We start from the raw sequence: 15,892 nt of genomic DNA, 5'->3' as shown, positions 1-15,892 counted from the left end.
ACGCGGCCGCCCCCGGATGTCACAGCCCGCCCTGCTGGCTCCCGTCCCAGCTCCAGCAGCACACGGCTTCTCCTGGAGAGAGAGCACGGTCGCAGCCTGGAGGGGCTGCCGGGCATCGCGGGGGCTGCGGGGCCGGCCCCCGGTCAGGGCGCGCTGGCCGCGTCCCTCCCCTGTGACCGCGGGCGTTACGCAGTGATGGTGCCTGTAGTAAGTCCTGTTCCCTGCGAGGCCCTCGGTGCCGGGATTTCACTAGCACAGGGGGATTAAGGGGCCACAGCCCTTTGTGGGATCGATTCGTGCCACTCGCGTTTGTTTTACGTGATGATCACGGCTGGGGGTCTGTCGTGCGAAGAGCCCGCTGTGCATGTGGTTAGGGCTCCGGCGTGGCCGTTCTCTCTCTCTCTCTCTCTCTCCTTTTCGTTTAAAAATTTTCCCCGACGTCGTCTCCTAGAGTGGCCTTCCGTCCACAGCAACACCGAACAGACAGCGGGGTTCCCATGGACGCCACCCCCGGAACTTTCCGCTGGGGTTTGCATCTTGCGGTGGTGGGGTGTGCTTGCCGTAGAATGAGCTGAAGTTTCCGCTGGGGTGACTCCAGGCGGGACGAGTGTGCCACGACAGGTGTCCCCACGGGGGTCTCGTGGCCGTAAACGCCCTCTGTGTGCCCGTTCACCCCTCCCGCCCCCACGCCCTGGCGACCGCTGATCTTTGTTTCCTGTTTGCATGGTTTTGCCTTTTCCAGAATGCCCTGTGCGTGGGACCCTACAGCCCTGTAGCGGGCTGGTTCTCTTGGTAACGTGCATGTAGGATTCTCCCTCTTTTTGAGGCTTGGTAGCTAGTTTCTTGAGAATTCTCTTTTTTTTAACGTACCACCCACACCCCGGACACCAGGCCTGGCCAGAACAGCCCATCCCTGTCCCGGGGCCGAGTGGAGAAAACCCTGGGTGTCGTCACGCGCCGGGCCTGGGCCATCTCTCCGGGCCTCAGCTCCCCCGGCAGCATCAGGGACAACAGCTCACCGAGGACACATACCCCAGCGTGGTCTGCGTACGGGGGTTTCTTGCAAGTGGGCATGTGCAGGAGGCGCAAGGGGTGAGTCCGTCTCGGGGGGTCAGAGGGCCCACGCCACGGTCTGCAGGATTCACGGGTGGGATCCGAGCAGGCGCCCGGCCGGAGGGAACGCCTGTGCGCGAGGCCCACGGCTGTCTCCGTGGCGCAGTGTCTTCTTCCCGCCGCCAGAGGGCAGCACCACCGCTCTCACCGCCCGGAGGTCCCAGGAGGCTTTAGAGGGTCCCCTCCTCCGTGGGCAGGGTCGGGTCCCCTCAGCAAAGCGTGTCTTAAAGCAGCTCTGCCCGCAGGTCCGATATATCTCCAGGAGCCAGGCAGCTGAGGGTGTCAGGCCGTGTGTTCTGGAAAAGGACAATAGCTATTGGGTACCCAGCCCACATCCTAGCAACGCTCTGGGGCAGGTGATTGAACGAGGCAGCCGGGCGGAGGGACAGCTGCGTGGAAGGCTGGACGTTCCAGGTCACAGCACGTAGGAGGTGAGGCTGGGGCTGCGCCCAGGCCATCTGCCCCCACGGCCTGCACTCCCCCCGGGACTCTGACAGTGACCTTCCCTCCCTGGACTTGAGCCAGATCCCAGCAGTATAAAAACTTGCTTGTCTGCTCACGGACAGACGATCGGCTGTTGTCCTTTGTGTGCCGGACAGATGAGAAGATAACAGTGTCCAGTGTCGAGGATCTCAGTCCTCCCTCCTCCGCCCCCCCCTGCCCCCACCGCCCCTGCACAGTCTCCATGGAGCCTCGGAGGAGGACAGGGTGACTCCATAGCCCGCCGGGCCATTCACTGGCTTCAAACCCGGATTCCAGCGGCTCATCCCGCAAGGGGAGTCTTAAATTGAAGCCCGGTCTTGAATTTCGAGTCTTAAATTCAAATCCCGCCGTCTGCCTTCTTCCGCTAATTTTATCAAATAGTAGATGAGACAATTTCTGCACTCGTTCTGCAGGAAGGAGAAGCCCAGGGAGAGCCCAATGTTGGCACTTCAGCTAGAGCGGGGAGGGTCGCTGTGGCTGCAGGAGGGCAGCAGAACTCGAGGGGCCCCGCCGGGCTCTGCCCCCGCAGTCTGCTGTTTGGATCCCTCTGGAGACACAAGGCAGGCGCTGACTCCCGGCCCAGGGAGACGCCAAATTACTTTTCATGCCGCTCACCTCCTTTCCTGCACCTGCTGCTCATCCCCAGATAGCCGGAACCCTGCTACCCTCGGGGTGTTCACAGCCTTCTCCTCCTCAGACAGCCTGCTGTCCCCAGCATGGCCCGCTCCCCCTCTGTGCCGCCCACGCAATGTCCCCACCTCGGGCGGGGACCGCAGCAGAGAGGAACCCCGCCCTGGTGGATGGGGGGCCGCCGGGATGCGGGGTCCTGGGGGCAAGGGGTAGGGGGGGGAATTGGATGGAGAAATGTCCTTCTCTGTCTGGCATGACCTCCTTGATGTTTGCGAGGAGACCCCGAGGTGTGGTGCTCGCTCAAAGCTGGCATTAGACAACCGTGTTCGTGGATACAAGTAGCTTAATGCTCCAACGAAGTGTGGCAGGTCCTTCCTCGGCCACCCCACACCCCTCAGCCCACCTGGGCTTTCTCCTGCAGGCTTCCTGCCCCAGGTACGCCACCTGCACCCTGTCCAGACCAAGAAAGGAGGGTGGCATTAGAGGATGTGAAAATAGGGACGCCTGGGTGGCTCAGTCGGTTGAGCGTCTGACTTTGGCTCAGGTCATGATCTCACAGCTCTGTGAGTTCGAGCCCCACGTCGGGCTCTGTGCTGACAGCTCGGAGCCTGGAGCCTGTTTCGGATTCTGTGTCTCCCTCTCTCTCTGACCCTCCCCTGTTCATGCTCTGTCTCTCTCTGTCTCAAAAATAAATAAACATCAAAATAAATAAAATAAATAAAAAGAAGATGTGAAAATAAGCAAAGACCCCCAAATGAGAAAGTCAAAGCTGTCTCCCCGGTGCTGGCTGGAGTGGGAGGTCGTCCCCCCTCACTTGCGTTTGCCAGAGCCCCCGAGGCAGGCAGAGCAGTGGGGGGCTTCCCAGAGGAGGAAAGAGGCTGGGGTGGGTCTGATGGGAGGCCGGGGAGGCCGGGAGGCCAGGAGGCCGGGAAGTCCGCTGAAAGGGGTGACCACACGGCTGGTCAGGGAAGCAGGTTTGGCTTTCTTGGGTTGGTCCTGAGTCGGAAGGATCCAGGTGACTCAGGTCCCTGCGTGGGCCATGCTCTCTGCCCGGCAGGCCTCCGTGCCAGCCTCCAGCTCTGCCATCGGCCGGCTCCTCCCTGTGTTTCAAGCGACTCTGCTGGTCCCCAGCCCCTGGGCCTCCCCCGGCATCAGCTCTGCCCCTTGGGCTGTCTTCACCGCCAGGCTGGGGCTCCTTAAGGGGCTGGCCTGCTGTGGGCCCCTGTGTCCTGTCCGCTGGCCTCCACAGGTGCTTTTGGAGGATGTGGGAGAGGAGCATATGGCCCCCCCAGACCCCAAGAGCCCCAGAGCCGGGCCCTTTGACCATCCACCCCGACCTGCCCCTCAGTGGGTTTCTACACCTCCACAAACACCCCAGGCCATGGCTGGCTCGGAGGAGGGCCGCACCAGTACTCAGGTTCACGTCCCCGGGACACAGAGGGACTTTGAAGCATGCTCCAAGGAGGACCGTGGCTATTGCTGTCGCAGAAGAGAGGACTGTGGGTCTCCCGGCCATAGACGGGATGCCCGGCTCACTGGGCGGGGGGAGGGGGCTGCTTCTGAGGCCCTGCTGGTCAACGCAGCAAGAGACCAGGATACCCTTTGGGACGGGGTCGAGATCTCCCCACCACGGCAGGCACGCACACAGCGATGGGGGACCAATGGCCCGCGTGTGGGGGCGCCAGAGACAGGAGCCGCTCACTGGGGTTGACCAGATGGCCTCAAGTTATCCGATTCTCTCTGGTCCCCCAGGAAAGAAGATGGGCCTGTGCCCCGACGCCCTATGGGGCTTGAGCTGGCGGGGGGGGGGGGGCGAGCGCAGTCACTGGTTTACTCGCCTGCGCCTGGTGTGTCCCACCCTTTAACGTGACCTTTCTTCCCCCAGCAGTGTCGGAGCCCCAGGCTGCTCACAGCCCCCTGGAGAAGTCGCCCAGCACGGCCATCCTGTGCAACACGTGTGGAAATGTGTGCAAGGGGGAGGTGCTGAGGGTCCAGAACAAGTATTTCCACATCAAGTGCTTTGTCTGTAAAGGTGAGCATCTCTGGTCTCTGTTCTTTGAGGTCTTGTGAGGACATAGATACACCCGCTAAACTAAGGTCTGGGGGTGGGGGGTGAGGAAGGGTCTGGAAGCTTCCAGGGAGGGCTTCGCAGAGGAGGTGGTGTTTGGGCTCTGACTTGGAGTGAGGAGGAGCCCGTCAGGCCGACCCAGGCGGCAGGGGCAGGTGCACACGGTGTGGGGTGCAGGTCGGCGGTTGGACTGCGGGGTGCTGCAGGGCCGGAGGGGGATGGGGCTGGGGGCCCAGGCTCCCCCCTGTGCCAGCGGCCCTGCGAGGGACCCAAGAGTGTCACCCGAGGGGGCGGCTGGGGCCTGGAGATGTGGGAGCCTGTCCAGGGCTGGATGGTGGCCTCTGATGAGTCCCGGGCAGGGTGCCGGGCGGAGTGCCGTGGGAGACTCGGGGGTCCTGCGGGGGCCAGTGGCCCAGGGAAGACCCCAGCGCCCCCAGTGGCCCCCACCCAGGGACCTCTGGGGCGACACCATCTCTGGCAGGGGTGGGCGCGTCCTGGGACCCTCGGTCTGAGGGTGACCCTGGCCCTGCCCGTCAGAGGGGCACAGCCTGCAAGTGGTGTTTTCTGGGAAAGGACGGGGCAGCGCCGTGTGGACGTGTGAGAACGGCGACCCTGTAGCATCCTGGGGACACCACCTCTGCCTACGACGCGGCTCCCCCACTGCGGACCATGCCCCCACCCCTTCTGTGGCCGGTGCCCCACCCCCAGGTGGAGAGTGCCCACCCCCCTCGCCTGAAGCTTCTCCTTTTCATCAGAGCTTCCCAGGGATTTGTCTGGGTTAATTCTCTCTACTCTCCAAAAGATCAATTTGCTGTGTCCGAAAAGCAAAATCCATTAAAATGCTCTTTTTCGATGCTGACTTTAAAAGACGGGGGAAGTGGCCGCTGTGTTTCAAAGGATTGTCCGTAAGCACAGGCCTTAGGAACGCGATAAAAGGCATCAGAACGGAGTCCTGGTTTGACCCGGGGGGGTTGGGAGGAGGGGAGCCCCCGCCGTCCCACAGCGTCACCGGGGACAGATCACTTTGTCCTCCGTGAGCGGCCCCTTCGTCACGGCCCGCAGGCGGGTGGTGCTGGCGGGCACCCGGGACGCGCCTCTGTGCGCCGCGGCCGCTCCCAGCGCTTGCTGTGGGGGTGGCACGGGGGGCGGGAGCCCGTGGGCACGCGGGCCCCCTTTCGAGACCGCTGCCCACACGCGCAGGCAGCCACAGAGCCTCACGCTGTGCCGGGCGGCCGTGCCCAGCGGGGCCCCTGCCCTTGGCGGTGGGGGCATCCCTGCTTCACCTGCTCGGAACGACGTGCGGCGGCTGAGGTTGCCTGCAGGCTGGAAAGAACGGCGTTTGTTTAAGCGTGAAGGTTACACGGCCTCCGATTGGGCTTCTATCCAGTTTCTCTGAAAGTGCAAAGCCTCTGAGTCACTGAGGGCACTTTGGGATGAATCAAAATGAATTATCCAACTCCTAGTGTCTTAAACAGCATGGATACTTATCATCTGGTTTTTAACGCTTATTTAGTTTTGAGAGAGAGAGAGAGAGAGAGAGAGAGAGAGCAGGGCAGGGGCAGAGAGGGAGGGGGACAGAGGATCTAAAGCAGGCTCTGTGCTGAGTGGAGAGCCCGACGCGGGGCTCGAACCCACGAACTGTGAGATCATGACCTGAGCCGAAGTCGGACACTTAACCGACTGAGCCACCCAGGCGCCTCGGATGTTTATCGTCTTAACGTAAAGCCTGGAAGTGGCCCCTTTCCCCGGAGTTGGGTAACTTAACAGCTCAACGGGGTCATTAAAGATGCAGATTTCTTCACTGCCCCACCCCCACTTCCCCTCGCCCCCCCCCCCCGCCCCGCATCCTGTGCATGGCAGAGGTGCCTGTCCTCATGGTCTCAAGGTGGCTGCCATAGCTCCAAGCATCACATCCTCACAGGATAGTATCCAACTCGGGAAGAGGGATAGACACAGGCAGAGGCCTCCCTGCTCACGTGACTCTCCCTTCTTTGATCAGGGAGAACCCTTTCCCTGAGGCCCTCCCAAAGACTTCTAATATGGCTCATTGGCCGGAACTGGGTCACGTGTCCACCCACAGGGCCACAGAGGACCCAGGAGGAGGATGGCGATTCACAGAGACCAGTCATGTCTGTCCCTGGGTGGGCACGTTGCCAGGCGCCCACAGCATCTCACAAGAGGCCCCGGTGGGATGGGTTCTTGCCACCTCGGCACGTGTTTGGCATGCCTCAGTTTGCCTGGGAGAGCCCACGAAATAATTATGTAATTACACTCTGCCTCATGGATGCCCCAGGCTTGGGCTTTGATGCTTGGAGGTCTGGGCTCAAATCCCACCTCTGCCACCGCCTGCTCGTGTGGGTCCTGTGCACGTTTCTAACCTCGGGGTTTGTACAGCAACATTTCTCGGGCCGCTGCCACGCTCAGGCGGTGTTCTGGGCGCTTGAGATGCATCCGTGAGCACGACGGACACCCTTGTTCTCATGGAGATCACGTTCTGGCAAACGGGGGACGGACGGGAAACACTGGACAGGATAGAGACATCTTACCGTGTGCCGGAAGGTGCCAGACAGGAAGGGAGGGAGAGGGGCAGAGTTGCTGTTTCCCGTTGAGCAATCAGGGTGGGCCTCACAGAGGAGGTGACCTGAGTGAAGACTTGAGGGACGTTTGGGAAGAGCCTTGCAGCCGGAGGGAGCAGCTGGGACGAAGACGAGAAAGCGGGGTGCGTGCCTGGTGGACGTGGGAAAAGGCTGGAGCAGAATGAGCGATGGGCAGGGGTCCGTGTGAGGCTCTTGGCTCTGGGGCCCAGGGGCAGTGGACAGAGGAGGGCTCCGGTCCACCTTCGTTTCCCCAGACCTCTGTGCGGAGGGCCACGGTGGGCGTGGGGAAGGGGCCAGGGGCCGGAGACGGGTGTCCACCGTGCGGGGACGTGGGATTCCGGCTGTGTGTAGGGATCTTGTCGCCTCTATTCTCACGCTGCAACATGTGATCCAAACGTGGAAAACACCCAGCACGTAGTAGGTCCTCAAGAAAGAAGTGAGAGCGTGTTTACCAACAGCTTGAAATTTGCCTGGAGAACCCAGTGTGGTCCCCTTGACTTTGTGTGTGCGGCCAAGGTCTGCGCTTTTAGGACCCTGGTTCTTGATTGCACCCTGCTCGTAGCGCCCTGGAAACACAGCCCCGGCCCCTAAGTGACGACCACAGGAGGCCACATCCACCCGTGATGCCCAGCAAGCGGGCGTTTTCTGATCCGAGAAGCAGCAGGGCTGAGCAGGACCGGGATGGCGGGAAAGTCCCCCCAGGAGGGAAGGAGGTGGGCAGGGCAGCGAGCCCACTGGCTCTGCCACATCTCTCTGGGACCGCCACCGGAGAGCTGCTCTGGGCACCTGGGGGTGACAAGGGAGTGGTACAACATGCCCACACTCTCTCCTTTTGGGGTGCCCCCGGGGCATTTATGAGAAACCAACCAACGGCTTCCAGAACCAAAGGAAAGCTTCGTCTGCCGGCCCCGGGCAGGTGTCCTTGTGCACAGCCTGCCCCTCACAGGGCGATCCAGGACCCGCGGGCCCCGTGGCAGGGAGGTCGCTCTGGGGACAGGGGCCTGTTAGTACAGATGGAGGGTCCCGGGCAGAGATCGGGGCGAGCCCTGGCTGGCAGTGGCCGTGAGCCCCGAGCCAGCGCACTCAGATCAGGCCGCGGGGCCGCCTCCGTCGTTTCCTCGTGCTCTGATGTTAGCGGCTGCCTCCTCCCTCCTCCACCCACCAGCGCAGGGAGGCGTAAGGGAGAGTGGAAACACCCCCCAGGGGCCCCCCCCAGTGGACTCCTGTCGGGTTCGGGTCGGTAGGCAGCCCCTCCATCCCGTCCCTCGCGAGTCTCTTTAATTGGAGGTCTCGTTACATACGCTCCTCTGTGTCCCGATTTATTCACCTCCCGGACCGTGGGCGCCCTCTCCCCATCATGCAAATCCTTCCATGTCAGTTTCAGTATCTGCCCCGATTCCTCACAGGCAAGGCCAGCGGTGACCTTGGCCATTCCTCTGCCGTCGGACACGTAAGCCGGTTCCATCCGGCGCTGAGCGAACCCTATGTTGCAGGGGACGACTCGGAGGTTCAGAGAGGCTAAGTAGCTCGCCCAAGGTCACACAGCTGAGCAGCAGCGGAGGGAGGGTTCCGGCCCAGGCTGCCTGGCTCCAAAGCCCGGCGTTAATTGCCTACGTCGTTTGCATCGCGGCTGCAGCCTACACTGGCCAGCAGTGCTCTGTGGCTATTCCTGGTCATTTCCTGGGAATGAAGTCCCAGAAAAGAGATTGACGGGTCGGGGGGGCAGGAGCGGTTTTCACGTTCTGTAGCGTCCGTGCTAAGTGGTATTCCGGGAAGAGCCCCCCACCCCCGTCCCCGCTCCTGTTTCTGGAGAAGGACCACAGTGAAGGCGCAGGACCGAGCCTCGGGGAGGCCCTCTGCAGAGGCCCAGAAAGGTTAAGGAACTTGCCCAGGACGCACAGCCGAGGGCACGGGCAGAGCTGGGGTCCAAAGCCAGGCAGCTCCAGCGTCTGGGCTCAGCTGCTCAGCTGACGTCTCACCTCGTCTGCAGAAGCTCACATCTCCTTGGAGAACCGCTCCTGGTCTCCACAACTGGCACATCGCACGTGCCACCCTGTGGCCCGGGCGAGGGGTCCACCACCCACCTTGTGTGGGGGATGGGAGCTGAGCTGAGGGGGGGCTCCCCTCCCCGCGGGGCCGCCGGAGCCCCCGGGCAGCAGGCGACGGGGCAGGTGGTGGGCACTGAGTGGGGTTGTGAGCTGAGGGGGGCTCTGCGGACCGGGCCGAGCGGACCGGGCCCCCGGGAGGACCCCGACTCCCAGAGGTTCAGTCTCCAGACTCCAAATTTCCGCAAATGCTCTTCCGAAACCCGAGCCCCCGAGAAGGCACCTGTCCGGAAGGAAGGCCGCCAGGCTTCCCCTCGCCTCCCAGACTCCCAGGGCACCAAGAAAAGGTTCCACGGTCGGGGCTCCTTGACCGGACACCGGGCGTTCCCCTCGGTCAACACCATCCGTGGCACCGAGAGCTTACGTAGAAAGGTTTTCTCTGTCTCCAACGACTTATCCGAATTTATAATGTATGTGTTACTTTGCTAGCTTTCTACTCATCTTAGTAAAAAAAAAAAACCCAATCCAGAATAACTTATTAAATATTTAGAGCCTTGTGACCACAAGGACATTCCCAAGAAATCAATGTCCACGTTGACTCTGAATTTTTTCCTGCGGAGAAGGCGAGGCGGCACTTCCGGTCTTAAAACACGTTACGTTCGCGTGCGGTTCTTTGGGGAAGTAGAAGGGAACTAGGCTTTCCAGGCAAAGGGGGACAAGGTGAAGTTTCCACTTTACGAATGCTGGCTGTGGGCTTTGCTAGAAGATGCTGGCGGTCTCGCTCTGGCGAGACCTCCCACTGGATGTGCTCGAAAGGACGACATGAGTTAAAGCAAAAGATTGCCGATACTCAGAATTCCCCAGAAGCAGCATCCTTTGCAATCAATTAATGTTTTAATGAAAAATTTTAAGTGCTGATGCAATATTATGATGAAGAAGGAAGGAAGGAGAGAAGGAAGGAAGGAAGGAAAGGAGGAAGGAAGGAGAGAAGGAAGGAGGAAGGAAAGAAGGAAGGAAGGAGAGAAGGAAGGAAGGGAGGGAGGAAGGGAGGAAGGAAGGGAGGAAGAAAGGAAGGGAGGAAGAAGGAAGGAAGGAAGGAGGAAGGAAGGAAGGAAGGAAGGAAGGAAGGGAGGAAGGAAGGAGAGAAGGAAGGAGGAAGGAAAGAAGGAAGGAAGGAGAGAAGGAAGGAGGGAGGAAGGAAGGGAGGAAGAAAGGAAGGAAGGAAGGAAGGAAGGAAGGAAGGAAGGAAGGAAGGAAGGAAGGAAGGAAGGACGGATGTGGTTTTCAAGACTCTGCTTGGGGGGCTGTGACCCAGGAGGACCCAGGACTGGCCCAGCTGGCAGGGTCTGGAGCTGCAGGGGCGCCCTCTTGGTCCCCAGCAGGGAGGGGCTGGGCCAGCCAGGGAGAGCATAGGCTGCTCCCTCTGAAACCGTGCATGGCTCCCACGTGCCCCTGGGCTGGAGGGGGGGTGTGGGGGCGGGGAGGGGAGGGCACGGGTGTCCCGGACGCACACCGGCAGGCTGTCCTGAGGCAAGTCGCCCCGTTCCCCACCTGGCAAAGTTCTCAGAGCCCCTCCGCGGGGCTCTTCCTGGGGCCACAAGAGTGTGTTTAGGGCACAGGGGACGAAAGGATTTGTGCTCAAGTGACCATGGCCTGTGGGAGTCTGTGGGAGTCTGGCCTTGGGAGACAGACGTGAGACGTGGAGACGGACATTGGAGGGGGCGTCGGGACTTCCTCGGTGGCCTGGGGACAACCACGGCGACGCGTCTGCCCTCCGCCCCGCGGGGCTTCCTTCCCAGGACGGGGCGCCTTCCGGGCCCCTGTGTCCCGTGCTGGGAACGGCCCGGGGAGCGGAGGGTCTCGGGGGCGTCGGCGCTCCTTCCCTGCCGGGGGGCCGAGGGGGCTGGCGAGGCGGCGCGACTCCCGGCCCGGGTGGGGGCCGCTCTTCCGGAAGCTTCCGCGGGAGAGTCCGCGACCCGCGCAGGGCGGGGGTGGGGGGGTGGGGGGAGGGGGCCGCGTGCGGCGGGAAACCCGCCCGGGGTCCCCGCCCTGCTGACGCCGCGGCCCGCCCCCCAGCGTGTGGCTGTGACCTGGCCGAGGGCGGCTTCTTCGTGCGCCAGGGCGAGTACATCTGCACGCGGGACTACCAGAGGCTGTACGGGACCCGCTGCTTCAGCTGCGACCGGTTCATCGAGGGCGAGGTGGTGTCCGCGCTGGGCAAGACCTACCACCCCGACTGCTTCGTGTGCGCCGTGTGCCGGTGAGTGAGGCCGCGGGCTCCCCGCGCCTTCCCTGTCCTTCTCCCCTCCGTCCCTCCCTCCCTCCCTCCTCTCCCTCCGTCCCTCCCTCCCTCCCTCCCTCCTCTCCCTCCCTCCCTCCCTCCCTCCTCTCCCTCCCTCCTCTCCCTCCCTTCCTCCTTCCTTCTCTCCCTCCCTCCTTCTCCCCTCCCCCTCCCTCTCCCTCCCCTCCCTCTCCCTCCCCTCCCCCCTCCCTCTCCCTCCCCCCCTCCCCCTCCCTTCCTCCTGTTGGGCCACAGCTGGGAGCAGAGGCAGGTCCCAGCCCAGGGCCGGCAGGCGGACATGCACCCAGGCACATCCTCGCCCGGCCCCGACGCTGCAGGCGTCCACCCCTTGCCCCCAGCACAAGACCAGGCCCCCAGGCCCTCTTTCCCGGGGGGCACAGAGTGCAGCGGGTTCTGGGCTTCTGGGAAGGGGCTCCCTCCCCGCCCTCCGCGGCCCCCTCGGTCAGCTCCTCTCCCGCCGGCACTCTCCACACGTTTCTTCTCTTGCGTTGGTGCCTGTGGAGGCCACGCTTAGCCCCTCCTCAGCTGCCCCTGTCCTCGATCTGTGGGTGGCACCCCACCCGCCCCCCCCGGGGGCAGGACCCCCAAGCGTGAGAGTCTCCCGGATCTGGGGAAGGGCCCCTCCCTTGCTACGCTCTCCCCAGCCGCGACCCCCACCGAGGCTTCAACACGTGCCTGCTTGGGGTCCTGCCGCGGCCTCCACGCCAGGGTCCCCGCCTCTGTGTCTGTCGCTCCCCCTCGCTGCCCCCCCCGCCCGGCATCCCTGAGAAAGTCCGGGCTCCTCAGCCTGGCTGAGGGGACTTCGCAGTCTGCTCTAGTTCATTCATTCATTCATTCGTTCGTATCCTTCCTTCCTGCAACCAGGCTTTTTCAGCACCTGCGTGGGCCTGGTACAGGGCCAGTGCTGGTGACTCAGGGAGGCATTAGCCCAGACTCTAAGGGCTCAGCACCCAGAGACCCTGAAGTACGAGGGTGCACCGTCAGGGCCTTTCCTACCCTGGGGGGCAGCTCCCCTCCCTCGTCAGGGCACCACTGTGCCCTGCACAGGTGCTCACCTGGGCCCCACGGCACCTTCCCAGCAGCACGTCTCTGGAGTTGCGTGCGGGCAGGGGCTGGGCCTGCTTCCTCTGTGGTGCCCTGTGCCTGGCCCAGAGCAGGGGTGAGGCGGAGGGTCGCTGGAGATGGACTGAGGGCCTGATCCTCATGGCAGGGCCACAACCGGCTCCCCTCTCTGCCCTGCACCTCAGGGGGCTCAGCAGGGAGGCCAGAGCACCCTGCTCTGGCCAGAGCACAGGCCAGTTTTCTCATGAGCACCCGGCCCCCAGACACATGGCTCCAGCCCCCAGGAACATGTTCCATTTCTGAGAGACAAAGAATAATAATAAAAAAAAAAACTCCCCAGAGTTAACTTCTGCTCTGTGTTCTCTGTCTCACCACACCCAGTTTCAAGGGCAGTTTTTGAGCTGTTGGCTGTAGTTACAGCCTTGGTGCCAGACAGAAGTGGATATTTTCGTCAGGGAGGTGCAGAGACGGGGGAACGATGACAAGGAACGTTTCTAATGACAGTCACTGTGCTCTCGTGCCACGTTCAGGCCCAAGTTCCCATCAGGACTATCAAATAGTTGGTTTCTGTGCATGTAGCTTAGAGACGAGGAGACGTGATCACCATTGGCTAGAAGGATCACCTCTGGATAATCTCCTGTTTTGAAAACAACAGCAGACGGTTCTGTCACGCTGCATTGACCGCGTTGCACTTACCAACCTCCGTACACGACTATAAAACTGGACAAAATACACGAAACAACTGTTTTCAGGCACCGGAGCACAGGCTGCTTGGGACTAAGCCTGGGGACACAGGCAGCAGACTCTGAAAATACCCAGCTTTGTGCCCGGAGACAGTTTCTGGAGCCGTAGTACCAGGAGGGGAGACCGAGTCAGGAGGCGGTGATCCGAGCAGCAGGAGCTGTACTCCGGAGGGGAGGGGGCCCCGCAGAGCGAGTGCAGAGAGCAACGTGGGGGCGCCTCTGAGCCTTTGACTGGACACAAAGCCACCCAGGCAGAGAGGACATTTCACCAGCTGGACAGAGAGCGACCGGATCGCTGTAAGCTGAACCGTTCCCAGGGCTGGGAGACGTTCAAGTTGTGACCAGGGCTGTTGAACACCCAGGTACGCAGTGGGGGGTCGTGCCTGATTAGTGGGGCTAAAATAGCCTGTGTGCGAAAGCTGCAAACACCTGCTGCCACGAAGAAAAGGGTCAAACCCACAAAAGGTCGCACTGATCTACAAACGAGCCTCTGCCAGAAGAGACCCGGCACTCTCCATAGGAAGAGTGGGGTCCAGCCCTCGGCATCATAGAATGCGGCGCCCAACATCCGATCAAATAGGACTAGTCACAGAAGAAGCTGGAAAGTGAGACCCAAAGCCAGGAGAAAAACGAGTCAATAGAAGTAGACCCAGAAATGAGAGTGATGTGAGAGTAGCAGCCGGTGGCTTGAAAAAGTATTGGAAATATGCTTCGGTATTTAAAGGAAAATGTGAATATAAGTGGGAGTGCCACAGGACGCATGAAAAGAAACCGAGTGGGATTCCTGCAGATGAAAATTACAGTTTCTGAGACGAAAATTCCTTCAAAGGATTAGCGGTAGAGTAAGTATTGCAGAGGAAAGGCTTGGTGAACCTGAAGACAAAACCATAGGATCTATTCAGACTACAGCAAAGAGACAGAAAAGACTGGGAAACATGGGGACAAGCTCAGGAATCTGAGAATAAAGGATCTTTTTACCTGTCCAAGGGGGGGGGGATCCAGGAGGTGGGGGAAGAGCGGATAATTGAAGCAATAATGGCTGAACGATTTCTAGTTTGATGAAAACTGTTAACTCGTGGATCCAGGAATGTTGATAAATCTCAAGTAGCATAAACACAACAGAAACCTACTAAGCCCGTCGTCATCAGATTTCTGAAAAATAGTAACACATCTAACAAGGAGCAAGAGGGGGGAAAAACCCCACATCACAGACGATGGAACAAAGGAATTATTACAGACTTCTCACCTAAAACTATGCCCAACAGAAGACAATGGGCTAGTATCTTTAAAGACTTACAAGAAAGAAATCAATTCCATGCCAAGCCTCCCGCCCACCCCCCACACATCAAAAAAGAAAAAAAAAAAAAGAAAAACACTTTCAAAAGTGAAGGCACGACCACTAAGGAATATGGGGTTTCTTGTTCGGGGCGACGAAAAAGTCCTCAAATTGATTGTGGGGATAAACGCCCAAGTCTGAGTAGCCTAGAAACCACGTTGAATGACATGAATGTCACACAGGCACCCTCACTTTGTTCGCTTCAGTTTATCGTGCTTTGCAGACACTGTGTGTTTTACAAGTTGAAGGTTGTGCCCAGCGCTGCATCGAGCGAGCGTGTCGGTGCCATTTTCCGACAGTATCTGCTCCCTTCGTGTCTCTGTCACCTTTCGGTCATTCTCACAACATGTCAAGCTTTTTCAGTTTCGTATTTGTTGGGCTGATGTGTGATCAGTGACTACGACTTACTGAAAGTTCGGGTGACGGTTAGCATTTTTTAGCAACAAAGTACTTTTTAAGGTACGTACGTGGTTTTTTTGACTTTGTGCTACTGCACATCTAATAGACCACAGCGTAAACATACCTTTTCTACGCCCCGGGAAACCGAAGATCCATTTGACTTGCTCTGTTGCAATATTTGCTTTATTGCAGTGGTTTGGAACTGAACCCGTAGTATCTCTGAGGGATGCCTGTAGTGTGTGATTAAAATGACATCAATAAATGTGTCCCCCTCCAAAATAATGAAGGCAAAATCAAGACTTCTGTCAGCACACAAAAGCTGAGAGAACTTGTTGCCAACACCACCCGCGTGACGGGAAAGTTAAAGGAAGAAAAATAATGTCAAAAGCTATCAATAAAGTTCCGAAGCAAGCCATCAGCTGGTAGAGAATATACATCTGATGAGGCATCGGCATCCAAATACGTACAGAACTTCTACAAGTCAGCAGCAAGAAGGTAAACCAAAATCCTATGGAAAATGGGCAGAAAGGTTTAACAGACACTCCACAAAAGAATATAGACGAATGGCCATAAGCACATAAAAACAGTGCAGATTGAAATGGTGAGGAACCATCAGCTAGCCACCAGAACGTCTAGAACGGAAACGGAAGGTAATGGCGATTGTTGGCGAGGGTATGAGCCTGAAGGAACCCCTCACGTGTTGCCGGTGGGAATGCAAAGTGGTGCGACCTCTCTGGAGATCAGTTTGGTGGTTCACTACAAACTTAATCACAGAGTTAGCATATGCCCCGGGTACGTACCCAAGAGCAGTGAAAGCACGTGACCACAGAATGACTTGTCACTGAACGTTCTCAGCAGCTTTATTTGTAACAGCCCCAAACTGGAAAGAACCCAGATGTCTGTCAACGGTGAATGGAATCGTGTTCCTCACCTGTCCAGGGGAGCACCGCTCAGTAGTAACGAGGTGCAAGCTATTGATGTGTGCAGCATGCGAGTGACTGTCAGGGGCAGGACGCTGAACCAGACATCAGAGGCTGTGTCCTGTGTGAGTCCATGTATATGTAGTTCCAGAAAAGGCATATCCGATCCATGGCGACAGAATGCCCACCACGGT

The 15,892-nt window shown here is 59.6% G+C and overlaps 1 protein-coding gene across 19 annotated transcripts in view; it reads left to right on the top strand.

Annotated features, from left to right (window-relative positions):
• ABLIM2 (actin binding LIM protein family member 2) overlaps positions 1–15,892 on the top strand; it is a 142,283-nt gene that overhangs the window by 35,053 nt on the left and 91,338 nt on the right. For all 19 annotated transcript variants that reach the window (XR_008421864.1, XR_008421862.1, XR_008421873.1 and 16 more), the window contains exons 2-3: positions 4,115–4,258; positions 11,013–11,196. Coding sequence is in view for 3 of the 19 variants with exons in the window: in XM_053901738.1 (XP_053757713.1) it covers positions 4,115–4,258; positions 11,013–11,196 (328 nt within the window). In the remaining 16 variants the exon portion in view is untranslated. The remainder of the gene's footprint in view (positions 1–4,114; positions 4,259–11,012; positions 11,197–15,892) is intronic.

Source organism: Panthera pardus, unplaced genomic scaffold (genome assembly GCF_024362965.1).
Source record: "Panthera pardus isolate Hobbes unplaced genomic scaffold, ASM2436296v1 HiC_scaffold_13, whole genome shotgun sequence".
Lineage (NCBI taxonomy): Eukaryota > Metazoa > Chordata > Mammalia > Carnivora > Felidae > Panthera > Panthera pardus.
This window is presented reverse-complemented; position numbering and strand designations above follow the sequence as displayed.